We start from the raw sequence: 13470 nt of genomic DNA, 5'->3' as shown, positions 1-13470 counted from the left end.
TTTCCGAGCTGCAAAAAATCCAAGTTTTGTAAAGTGCAATTTGTGTTGGGTGGGTCACTTTAATCAACCTTAAATGTGCAGACCTCCATTTCCAGCATGCAACTTCCAGGTAAGTGTGCAAAGGGTTGCAGGATACATGTACACCCCCCACACAAATATCTCCTTTGTCAATATCTAAGTACAATAAACAAGTACAATAAAGTTCCAATAAATAAGTGCAAGGCTGTCCCAATACATTTTGGTGCCAAAGGTGGAATAGCAAATTCTTGCCCCTCCCCGCTCCCATTGCATACTACCAAAGGGCTCCGCCAAGTTATTTAGCAAGTGAGGCACAAAATCCTTCATGAATTTGTCACCAAAACCAAGAATTCAAAAATAATAAATTTAAAAGTAACAAGTTTGCTGATAAATCAAGTGCCAGAGGTGGCTTCCTCACACCACCTAATGGCCATCTCTGAATAAGAGGATTTGGATGGGGCATAAATAGGTACCTGTTGTGTCAACACAAAGCAGGATATTTTGCCAAATTTCCAAGCAGATGTTTCAGTGTATATTTTATGATAGAGTATTAAGATTTTAAAAGCTGGGAAATAACAGAGTTAATCTATTCATGGTCCTTCAGGCTCCAACATAAGCTATTTAAAACCTGACACTTTTAGAAACTCAGGGATATTTATGTTTTACTAATATATTAGGCTGATGCTCTGTGTCGAGTTGTCAAGACTTCCCGTCAATGAACTGTTGATAAGGCATTCTTCTGGGCTTGTCTTTGGATGCTTATAATTCTTTAAGGCTACCACAATGAAACACTTATTTTTATATCTTGCGGACTCTTATGTGAGTTCAAGTGCTTTGTGTCTCCAACATTTATTTAGATGTTTTAACATACCGCCTTTTGCGCACGCTCAGGGTGGTTTACAGTAAAGTCAAAACAGGATTTTTAATTTTTTTTTTTACAAAATAACAGATCCCTTAACATGTAACCAAATAAAGCTACAAATGAGAAGATCACACAGGTAAAGGTAAAGAACCCCTGGATGGTTAAGTCCAGTCAAACTTGACTATGGGGTTGTGGCGCTCATCTCGCTTCAGGCCGAGGGAGCTAGTGTTTGTCTGCAAACATCTTGAAAAAAACTGCTAGGCTGGCAGAAGCTGGAACAGAGCAAAGGGAGCTCACCCCGTTGCATGGACTCGAAATGCCAACCTTCTGATTGGCAAGCCCAAGAGGCTCAGTGGTTTAGATCACAGCGCCACCCCCTCCCTACAGAAAATCACATAAGCATATGAAGAACAACAATAGTGAAATATCATACAATTTTTGCTGCCCAATGCCTGAGAAAACAAAAATGTCTTTACCTTGTGGTGAAATTATGCCAAAGTGCCAAACAGGCATCCTTGGGGCATGCATTCAATTAAAAAAGGGCTATTCTGCCATTGCCACCCTCTGGTACTCCCGCTGGAAAAGGGACGTGGGTGGCACTGTGATCTAAACCACTGAGCCTCTTGGGCATGCCGATCAGAAGGTCGGTGGTTTGAATCCCCGCGACGGGGTGAGCTCCCGTTGCTCTGTCCCAGCTCCTGCCAACCTAGCAGCTCAAAGGCACGCCAGTGCAAGTAGATAAATAGGTACCGCTACTGCAGGAAGGTAAACAGTGTTTCTGTGCACTCTGGCTTCCATCACAGTGTCCCGTTGTACCAGAAGCGGTTTAGTCATGCTGGCCACATGACCCGGAAAGCTGTCGGTGGATCTCGGCCTGAAAGTGAGATGAGCGCCACAACCCCATGGTCGCCTTTGACTGAACTGTCCAGGGATCCTTTACCCTTTTTTTTTTTTACCTACTCCCCCTGTATTTTGTGATTTTACCTTTGTCCTAAGGTGAAGCTGTGTCCTTTTCAAATAGCATTTGGAAAAGGAAACCCGTTTGCTGCTATTAGTAAAAAAAATATTTCCCACTTTTCCCCATGTAGGTCTCAAAGAAGCCTTTTTAAAACAAAAATTACCCTCCTTCATTTTAAATAATGTAAGATCCATTTTGGTTCAGTGTTTACCTAATGGTGCTAAATAGCTCAAGAATATAAGAATCATCCATTGGCAAGTTTTATACAGTCCATTCGAGATCTTTCTTCTGTTTCAAATTGTGGAATTTTATTGATTTGTTTTATTGTAAATTTTTACTGCATAAAAAACTCTACCTTCTGCTAGGATGAGTGGGTCTTTCAGCAGAGTCAAGAAATAGCTAGAAAAGTGTGGTAAAATAAGTAAATGGCTGCTTCCACCCCTTATACGAAAATTTATACTAATAATTCTAAACCAATCAGGGCTTATTTTCAGTTGGAACTCACCAGAACTCAGTTCTGGCACCTCTGAAGTGGGTGCCATTGCCATTATAAGAGAACAAGGGAGGCATTCATGATGAGTTCCAGCACCTCTTTTTCGAGAGAAATAGCACTGAATACAATATATATCATGATTAATTGTGAAGTCCTGTGCACTGCTCCAAAGCATTTTAAAAATAATTATTTTATTTTAAAATCACCCACATAGAAAACAGGGAGTTTGGGTTGCTTACGCACATGCAGGTTTCAGAAAAAGTTTCTGGCAGCGACATGACTCATTAGCATTGCTGCAAGATGCAGTATTGATTCTGGCTTTGTAAAAGTGACAACTAAGAAGCTACTGAAACAAACACTTCATCAGCTGGGTTGCTTTACCAGTGTCTCAAACATCCAATTACTGATGAGCAGGAACTTTGCTTAGCTTAGCTCCTGTAAGCTAATGAGATCACAGCTGTTAACGGTATGTTGTGTACAAGATATACTTAACGAGTGTTCATTAAACAGATTTTTTGGGTGAGCTTTTTGCTACATTTAGGAACCCAATAATGAAATTGCCGGATCAGGCCTAAGGCCTACCTAGTCCAACATTGTCTTGTGATTCAAATCTAATGGGATTCAGAGACATGCTGCCTCTGACACACAGCCAGAATACACCCCTTATAGCTAGTAGCCGTTGACTTACCCGCCATGAATTTCCCTAATCCTCTTTTAAAGCCATACAAGTTTAAAGCTGCCACTACAACTTGTGGGGGCCAATCACAAAGTTAAACTTTGTGATGTACTTTCTTTTGCCTGTTCTGACTCTCCTGTCGCCTTTTGCGAGACAATCTGCACGAAGGCAGTTTGGATCATGGCCGTTTTGTCCTTTAAAGATCTTTCGAGCGCATCAGGAAAAAATGTCAACGAATCAACCGGTATTTTTCAATGTCTGTTTTGTGTTCAAATTGCTACTCGGAATTTCAACATGGAATTATAGGTTGCCTCAGAAATATGCACATCTGTCTTTGTATGTGTGTGTATACCACTCTATAATGACGGGAGTCATCTAATGAAATATATTAGTCAGTAGGAGAATTGCACCCAATTATTCATACTTTCTTGGGAAAGAGCCATACTGAAGCAGCAGCAAAATCCTATACATATCTATTCAGAAGTAAGCTCTACTGAGTTCAGTAGGACTTACTTCTAACTAAGTGCAAAGAATTGAAGCCTTTGTGGGATTTACTTCTGATTTAGGGTTGCCATACGCCTGGATTTTCAATGATGGAATTAGTGTCTGAGGGGGATTTCGGGGCAACTGGATGCAGTCAGAACGACTATAGTTGTTTAAAGATGACCGCGAATACAGCGTAGCAAATTTACTAACTCTTACTGAGAACCAAAATTATGCAATTGTAACCTTTTTTAAAAAATACACGAGCCCCAGCAGACATGCGGAAGAGTCTTTTACAGTCAATTTTACTACAAATCAATACAAGCCACTGATCTCCAAAACACCTCTTTGGATTGTGCAAGAGTAAAAAAAACAACTAGAATTTGGCAATAAATGTTTAATGTTGATAATATTTTAGTAATTTGCTCTTTGCATCCGGTAAGGTGCTGGTTACTGAGCCGTCTTGCCTAAACAGAACTATTCTGTTAGGAACATAGGAAGCTTATTTGGTATTCTCAACATTGAAAAGTAGTGACTCTTCTGTGCGTCTTCAGAAATTCAGAGGGGATGGTAGTGGTGGGAGCTTTGGTGACGTGACAGCATTGGACCAAGGACCTTCTGCCTACAAGTGATTTGTTCTACCACTGAGCTAAGACCCTTCTCCAGGATTTTGTGATGAAGCTGAATACAATCATTTATAATGTAATTCTCTGACAACTGCACACACATCTTGTTATGTCTGGAGAAAAGGTTGAACCCCACAGAGGATTCTACCTTAATAAATGATCCCAACCTCCCATTTCCTTGAATTTCTGAAGTCCTGATACTTTTAAGATAGAAGCAAACTTCCCCATTGCATTTTCTTATCTTTCTATAACAGCTGTTTCATTTCATTTATCCAGGTCCTATTTCCTTGTGGTATTTTTCCAGTTTCCTGGAAGCTGTTGTCCTGTTCTCCACTTGTATCCCTCCTCTTTGCACACACAGATTCCTAGTTTCCCCTTCTGTAGTTCTCATCAGAGCACTTCAGATGTTCCTCACAGTTTTTCGGTGGCATCTCATTTGCCATTCCTTCGTTATATAGCACCATTTTTTATATTACCCATTTTTAACATTGACCAACTTTTTCTTATCTCTCCTCCACTTATAGTTCACATATAGCAGTGGTTCCCAACCTTTTTTTGGCCATGCCCCACCTAGGCATCTCTAAAATCCTGATGCCCACCCCCCCGTGACATACAATTCTTATTATTCAAAAAGTGAACCCCTATTCATGTGGAGGAAGCCTAAAAGGCCATTAACTGTTAATAACTCATTCTCGAATTGTCTCCCTTAAAAATCAAACTGCCCTCCTGTGGGGTGTGTGCCCCACATTGGGAACCTCGGACATATAGGAATTAACGTCACAGGGGCTTTCACGTGGCTACTATCAAGACTAGAGTTACTATTTTGATGCCTTCACAGCAGCCAATATTTCCTTGTAAATTCCACCGAAAAGGCTCCTTATAGGAATCCAAAATGTCATTTGTGACCTACAGAATGTGATTGGCCAGCCTTCAAGACTGGCAGGGGTGCCAACCTGAATAAAATATTGGGGTGGGGGGCAGGTAAGCCCCACCCTGCATAATCGATCACACAAACCATTTGAATGGCAATGCTCATCAACTGGGTGTGGTGGTGGCGCCCCTCAAATATATTTTTGGGGGGTGAAGACCCCTCAGAGTTGGCTCTTATGGTCCATGGGCATAGCCAGGATTTATGTTGTGTGGCAGGGCAGGACAACCCACCTGTCGTCATCCTCTTCCTGGCTTTGTCTAGCATATTCAGTATGAAACGTCTCAAGAAAAGCTGAATTACCCTGAGTGCTCAGAAAAAAAATCTGTCAAAATCTTTCTACAACTTCTGCTTTTAGTTAAGAATGCTTATTTATTTACTTGATTTTGTGGGAGGGGGCAACTTGTCCTCCTGCCCACGCCTGGGTCTTCTTTATCACGCCCTGTTCCTGAATTTCTTTGCAAATCATGGCTGTAGGCAGGATTTTTTTTTTTGGGGGGAGGCTTTATGTTGGGGGGTTGGTGAGTGCAGAACCGAGTTACCTGTGACACAATTGGGTTAGTTAAGTACTGTATTTTTATTTATTTGCTTGATGGGAGGCAGCTGCACCCCCCCCCCCGCCCCGGTTACGCCCTTGTTGCAAGTGTTGTTCCTCCCTTCCCCTTTTCTAAGGGAAATAATAATAATAATAATAATAATAATAATAATAGCCAGTGGGATCCCCCGCAGAGCTGTTGACTCGCGATCCCGGCATTGGCATCGAGAGAAGTTTTAGAGGCAGTTCTTCCCGCGATCTGGCCGCCCCTCCGGGGGAAACGGAGAAGCGTGGCGCCAAATTTGGGCGACGAGTCCAACATTTCCCCTCTCCGCCTTCTTCCCCCTTTCTCCGCCGCGAGAGAAACGCGGGAAGGGAGCCTGCGATCTCCTCCGCCCCGATCCACTCGCAAGATGCTCTCAGCCAATGGATCTAAGCGGGGAGCGCGCGCAACGAGCAAGCGAGACCGGAGCGATCCCCTCCCCCTAAAAAACAAACAAACCAAAACACGCGGGCGGGAAGCAGCGGGTCTTGCGCAGGGACGATCGCCGCCTCCTTCCTCCTCCGCCTCCCTTGGCTCCTTACGCACTTACACCTCTCCCCGCGTCGCCAGAGGAAATGAACAGTCTCCCGAGGCCTCTCCAGAGTGACTCTGGGCGAAACCATCCCGTCGCAAGGGGCGGGTGGGTTCTAGAGCCGACACACGCGCGCGCAACCCCCCCACCCCCGTTTCCCCTCAGAGGCGGGAGGCAGTTTGAGAAAGAGCCACGCTCGGGTTTTTTTTTCCTCCCCCCGCGCCACGCGCTCCGTGCAACATCCCGTCCAGAGCCGCTCGCTCGCCGTCGAGAGGATTAGGCGGGATTTGTGGGCTGAAGGCATGTGGCGAGGGCTCTGAGGGGGGTGGGAAAAAAGCCCCGCGGGGTTGTTGTTTTCCCCTTCTTCCCCGCCCGCCTCCTGGGCGAGCGGAGCGCCCTGCATGTCTGTGTCGCTCGGCGAGGGAGGGAAGCAGGCAGCAGGCAGGCGCAGGCGCAGCGCCCGCCCGTCCGCTCGCCTGCCTGCAGCCCGGGCTCCCTCGCTCACTAGTGCAGTTGCCGGGGCGTTGATGGCAGCGGCGGAGCGCGCCCGGAGCACGACGGTGGCGCCGCCGCCTTGGGGCCCCGAGCCCAACATGGGCAGCCGGCACGGAGGCAGTAGCAGCAGCAGCGGCGGCAGCTCCGGGGCCCCTCAGCGGCGGGACGGCGACGGGCGCCGTGGCCCCTCGAGGGCCAGCCAGCTCTCCTGACCTGCCTGCCTGCCGCGCTCTCCCCCTCCTTCCCCGGCGCTCCCCGCCGAAGAATGTCCGCCAAGTCCAAGGGGACCACCTCCTCCTCCGCCACCTCGTCGTCCGTGTCGTCTCCGGCCGAAGGGCTGCCGGCAGCCTCCAAAGCCAAGGTGAAGGAGCAGATCAAGATCATCGTGGACGATTTGGAATTAGTCCTGGGGGACCTGAAGGACGTGGCTAAGGAGCTGAAGGAGGTGAGAGCGAAAGAGTGGGGGAGAGAGGGGAAAAAAAGAGAGAATAAACACCACCACCCCCTCCGATCCGATCTGTGTGCCTGCGGACCGAAGGCGGCAGAGGATCGGGCAGAGTCCGGCCCCTCCCCCCCCCCAGGCGGGACCGGCCCAACTCTTGGGCAACTGTGACAGGCGGCAGGAAGAGCCGCCGTCTCCTAAGCCGGCGTGGACCGGACTGCGCCAGACTTGTTACACTTTCGAGTCTTGCCTGGCCACCACGAGCGATCAACTAGTGGCTCCGTCTTTGGGAGCGACGGGGTGGCTGTGTGTGGGGTGGGGTGGGGATGGAGAAGCCCAGCCAGTCGCTTCCTATCCTGCCTCCGCGGGGCTCGGGGTGCCGGATCGCCTTGCGCCAAGAAAGCTACCTCTCTTTGATCTTACTAACCCTCCGTGGCTGGGGGGGGGGGGTGTGTGTGATCGAGACGGGGCGGCGCGCAGGCTTTGGGGTTGCCCACCTCTTTGGGATGACTTATGAACAGCCGAGAGGACTCCCCAAACCCATCCCCGGGCGCGGATGGGAGTAGCTTGGGACGTGGGGGGAGAGGAAGAGGCTGCGATGCTTTGCCCGGCGCCACCCACCCACCCCTATTCCGCCCACTCCAGAGTTTGGTTTGTAAGTGGCGGGGAGGAGGGGGCAGGAGGAGGAGTTGTGCCTCTCCATCTTTCCGCGTAAAGGTCTGTGTGGGCATTCCTCCCCTCCCTCCCTCTCTCTCCTGCTTCCCCTCCCCACTCCAGATCTTGGGCTCCAGATTTAGCGTTTAGTCATTGCATTAACTAAGGAGATGCTTCCTTCCCTGACAGCAGCGACGCCGCTTCACGCCTTTGGTTCCCCTCCCCTCTTTTTTCCCGAGGGTGGTTATTTCTGTGCTTTCTTCTGCCGGCTGTTATTTTTAGGAGGTTGGGGCGACGTCGCCGCTTGGAGCTTGTCAAAGTAAAGTTCCTGCGTAGAGCAAAAGGGGAGATTCCTTGCAGGGAGAGAAGGGGGCAGGGAAAGCTGGCTGTCTAGGCCTGGGAGGGATTCTGCTGGGTTTTGGATACTCCTGCTTCCTTCCCAGATCCCACGGCCTCGACACAGATGGTGTCTTCTGTGCAGGAATTGACTGTGGTGATCCTCAGTGCCTTAAGGATCCGCAATCCTTACATTGCAGGCACAAGGCAGAACTCGTCTGTTTAGTCTGATGACTCCATCAACACTGTGATCTAAATACATTTGTATTTCCTTTTTCATTGCAAACATAGTTTCATCGGCATCATTTCCCCAAACTTCATGTAGTAGAATGGTTGGATGTGATCTTCATAGAATTTGAAGGTGGTGGCTGCTTTTCTTTCTAAAATGGACTTTTATAAGACTTGGACCTTTTGTTTTCGTACTGATGGTTACAGGTTGTGACAGATGATGGTGTTTTTAGTTCAGTGGAATCAGAAGAAATCTCCATGTACTTATATATTTTTTATCAACAACTGTCAAAATTCAGCAGGCTGCATCCCCTTGTCTTCATCAGAGAAATATGTAGAGGGTGAGCAGGGATCTTGGTAGCTCCGAGAGAAAGGTTGTGGAGAGCAGGAGGCTGTTAGTTCCTATTCCTCTTGTTTGATGCTATAAACTTGGAGTTCAGCATCCTGAAGCTGGTAACTGAGTTGGACAGGTCTGAATTACAAGAGTGAATTAAAAAATGAGTTGCTGGTACAACTTGAGAATTATTAGGCAGAGGCTATAACCCGTATTAGGAAGTCGGTCCCAGTTATTGGGATTTCCTTCTTAGTAAACATATATAGGATTGGACTCTCAAGGTATCAGGGGTGGAGAATGGACCAGTTTTGCAAACACCAAGAGACACTTCCCACATTTGGAAATACAATTGCCAGAAATGTCTGGGTTTTCCTTTTCAGGCCTGAAACACAGCCAGTGCACAAAATATCTATTTGTCTCATATGGTTTAGGAACCAATGTAAATATTTCCTTAGCCAGTGGCAAATGTCAGCTCCTATAGCTTAATTTGCAGGCAGAATGCAATTACTGTGTTGGATGCTCTGAAGTAGCAAAACATTGCAATTCAAATAACACAACTTATCTGTCCATTTTGGAGATTCCTCAGATCTTTATTAGTTGTGTGTGTGTGTGTGCGTGTGGCACAACTGGTGGACAGATGGTGGGATTAGAAGCTGAAATTCAAGTCTGAAGCACGTGTGTGTTGCTTTGTAATCCTGTACATTACATTATACAAGACCCTCTCTCTCCTGCCCCCGTTTCCTAATTTCATAGAGGTTTAACAAGATTTTTTTCCCCCTAAGGGAAACAAATTGATGAGAAACAAATTTTCATTTCCTGGAGAAAGCTGTATGAAGGATCAGAAATATCCTTTTTTTATCCTACCAACTCCACTTTCGCTACATTTCTCCTTGCAGATATGCCAATAGCCTGTTATCTTAATGTGCATATTCTGCCTTCCAAGTATTTGTGGGCGTTTGGTATTTTTAAACAGACACAGGTATACAATCTGTGGCACTGGAGCCTCATATTCCCCCCTCCAACCTCATTTTATATCTTCTGAAGCTGTTCTTTCTTTCATTCTGTCCCATCAGAATTCCCTTCTTCCTTCTTGCTCATTTCCTTCTTATTTTTCCTTGCCTTTGAGCATGGTTCCCTCCCCCTCTTCTCCTCCAGAACAACTGAACAGACTAGTGTTTTGTTTGAGAAATATACATTGATATAGATTGAGCTGCATTGGTTTGTTGATCAGAACTGGATGAATAGGCAGTCCACAAATGAATGGTATAAATAAATAAGCAAATAATACTAATAAAAGCACTCTGAACATTGAATGGAAAGTAACTACATCCCATGCAGTGGGACTTCCTTCTAAGCAGACCTGAACAGAATTGGGAATTCTAATCTGAGGTAGCCATGGTGAAAATCAAAGAAGGCCAATATTTTTTCTGGGTTAGTTAATCCAGAACACTTTTGTCTGAGGCTCCATTTATCACTTGAGTTTGGCTCCACCCTTTTATGGCATGCAGACCTTGACATATTTTCCCTGATGGAATGGGGCCCTTGATAGGCAAAAAACGATTGCCCTCCCCTTGGCTTACAGTAACAAGATTCTCTTTAAGGAGTCAGTGGCTTTTACAATAGTTCATAGTATTTTAGGATCCGGGAAGAGTGCCTTATTTTCTCCGACTTGGTTCTGTTTCTGGAAGTGGAACTCTTGGTTTTAGGTAAGCAGATTTGTTTAATATCATTGGCTGCGTCTCTGAGAACAACAACAATGAACAATAATTTGTGGCCTTTGCTGCTTGCTGCCAAGAGTAATTGTTTATGGCTGCAATAGTTTCATGGAAGAAGTGAAGCTACAGCGCCTGTTAGGAAAGGCTACAGCTTGTAATGACAACTTTATGCACCTAAAGCAGCATGTTTTCCTTTTTTTAAAAAAATGCTAGTTACTGTGAGAAGATAAAGAACACTGTTCATTAGTTCACAGCTCATGTCTTGTCTTATGTTTTCTTTGAAATCCTGAAGTGCCTGACTAATTTTCCTTTTTTTAAAAAAAACCAACAACACCCTCTTGCTGCACAAGCAAGACAGCAACAGAAGTGTGGTCTTAACTTCCAGATTTTGCATTTACATATTATATTTTATTTACAGTCCACTTTCCTCCATGGAAGTCAGGGACACAGTGTTTGTAAAGTGTCCAGGTGACCTCCCATCTCGGCAACAAACCCAGATTAGTTTAGCTTCAGTAAGATTGTAGCATAACTGTGCCTTCAGGCCATGCCCCAAAAGCTGGATTTGGAAGTGAAAAAACACATCTTTTACTCTTTTAAAAAATAGGCTGCCCTTCTGTTTTGTTCAAGAGGTTGAGTTGGATCAGGGGAGTCTTCTCCCAATGAAGGAAGTACTTTTGGAGCCACCCACTGGAAATCAAGATTCTGTGGGAGTGGGTAATCAACCAAGTCGTACACTGAAATTAATTAAAAGCTCAGTTAGTCTTGTCCATTAACTTCAGTGGATCTGAATAAATACTGTTCAGTTCAGGCATAGAACATCATCAGGGTATTTTGCTTCTCTCTGTAATGATAGCATCTCTGCCTAACACAGTTGAGAGGAATCAGGATCAGCCCATTCAGGGCCATAGTTCATAGAGAAGACATCCCTACGTTATTGAGAGTTTGAGACCCATTGGATACCTGTACCTGGTTTAGCTGGCCAGTTGAAGCCGTTCTCAAGGTGTGGTCACTGTCACATGCTGTAAGCTTCTAGGAGCCATAGGTGAGAGCTGAGTGCAGGATGGAGACCAAAGGTGGACAAACTACTCCAGAAGGAGCACAATAGGTACTACCTCTAACACCCCTAACATCCCTGGTTGTGGTACCACTTAGCAAAGTAGTGTTGTTGCGAGGGATAAGGATCAGCCAGACGCAGCAATGGAGAATAAGAAGGTGAAGTTTATTGCCAGGCAATAAGGACCCAGTTGGAATCTCTTCCAAAGAACTGGGACCCTGATTGACAGAAATACAGGGGTCTTTATACCTGAGCAAATCACAGCAAATCATAGATCATAAGACAATCATGAAGGACTCATAACTTGGTCAGCAAAATATCAGCCAATCAGCAAGCAGTTGTCACGCTCCTAGCTACTGGTATAGCACTGGTCCAGCACAGGGTTCAAGTTCCGCTTTCCAATGCTCCCAGTGACGCTCAGTCTAACCTTTCCCCTAGTTATGACAGGACAGGGAGCTTGGACATTTTGTGGTTTTGCTCTTCCTGTTCTGTGGATTAATTTAGCCTGTTCCTGATGGGGAATTTGTACCAGAATCTCTGATTCATGTCTTGTCCGGGGTTCACAGATGTTTCTAGGGGAAAGGTCAGTTCCTACTTGCTGTTCCAAGCAGTTTGCATTTTTAGCTAAGGCACAGCTTCCCTTTTGATTCAAGTGGATTTATAAAATACTGTAATCCTTGATTCGTGTAAGCATATATATTGAATATATTGATTATTGATAACTGGTTATATGGATAATATAGGGGTAGCCCTTCCTTCCTTGCCTCAGTGTAGCAACAGTTGTGACAGAGTGAGCTTCAGGCAAAGTAACACCAGAAATTTAGACATCTGGTTGGAAGAGAGCTGTGTGTGCTGCCTGGTTCTGCAACATAGGAGTGATGTTGGCTGCCCTTGTAGGGAAGTCTTCTGAATCTGAAGAGCTCAGCAAAGCCATGACAGATGAAATGGAGACTTCCTTAATCCAGATTGCCATGTAAACTTGACAGTGGGGTTGGGGCCTGGCATGACGGTGGCCTCATACTTCTGGCCAATTAAGAACTGACATACATTAAGACCATTTGCACATTAAAATATTGATGTGCACATTCTGTATATAGCTTAACTCCATTATACTCATTTATTGATTTATTATATGTTCCTATGAATGTAATGGACTTAATTCCTTGTCTTTAGGATTCTAGCTTAAAGGCACTTGGCTTCTGAATCCAAACCTAAATCAACAAGAGAATGCTTAGGGGATTTTTATGTTTTTTAAAAGCATATTGAGTCACCATAATTCAGGCATTTACTTTGTTTTGTTTTTCTGTTGATGTGCATTGCAGCTGGACAGATGTTCATCTTTAGCTTCAAAATAATTCCCTCTGCTTTTCCCTTCTAAAAATGTGTTAGCTGTACAGTGATACCTTGGGTTAAGTACTTAATTCGTTCCGGAGGTCCGTACTTAACCTGAAACTGTTCTTAACCTGAAGCACCACTTTAGCTAATGGGGCCTCCTGCTGCTGCCGCGCCGCCGGAGCACAATTTCTGTTCTCATCCTGAAGCAAAGTTCTTAACCTGGGTTAGCGGAGTCTGTAACCTGAAGCGTATGTAACCTGAAGCGTATGTAACCTGAGGTACCACTGTACTTTTAAAGTGGAAACATGTCTGGTTCCACTGAACAATTTTGAAAATGGTACCTACCTACCCATGAATACATACAGGAAGTATGGTTTCCTTTTTGCTTTTCCATGTGGTAAAGAAGTGAACTGACACCCTTTTAAAAAGGTCATTTGATTTTGATGGCACATTGCATATTCATGTTAGAGGATAAGGAGGGATCATAGAATTATAGAATCATAGAACTGTAGCATTGGAAGAGACCCGGAGGGTCATTCTGTTCAACCCCCTGCTATGCAGGAATCTCAACTAAAGCATCCATGACAGATGGCCATCCAACCTCTGATTAAAAACCTCCAAGGAAGGAAAGTCTGCTTCCTTCCACAGCAACCCTGAACATAGATTAATAGCTAGGAAAAGGGGATCTGAAGACCTTGGGATGCAAATGGCACAATTGTACTG

General features: G+C 45.3%; 1 protein-coding gene across 3 annotated transcripts in view; it reads left to right on the top strand.

Moving 5' to 3' along the window:
• Nucleotides 1-13470, top strand: part of PRR16 (proline rich 16) — a 151355-nt gene that overhangs the window by 25627 nt on the left and 112258 nt on the right. The window contains exon 1 of one of the 3 annotated variants that reach the window (XM_083464627.1): nucleotides 6306-7094. The exons of 1 other annotated variant lie outside the window; for it this stretch is intronic. In XM_083464627.1, the coding sequence (XP_083320753.1) occupies nucleotides 6915-7094 (180 nt within the window). In that variant the 5' untranslated portion in view covers nucleotides 6306-6914. Of the gene's footprint in view, nucleotides 1-6305; nucleotides 7095-13470 lie in introns of those variants that run through there. One more of the 3 variants, XM_083464628.1, reaches the window with a different exon arrangement.

The sequence above is a fragment of the Podarcis liolepis genome (assembly GCF_965112155.1).
Source record: "Podarcis liolepis genome assembly, chromosome: 11".
NCBI lineage: Eukaryota > Metazoa > Chordata > Lepidosauria > Squamata > Lacertidae > Podarcis > Podarcis liolepis.
The sequence above is the reverse complement of the archived record's forward strand: the minus strand, read 5'-3'. Positions and strand labels throughout refer to the sequence as shown.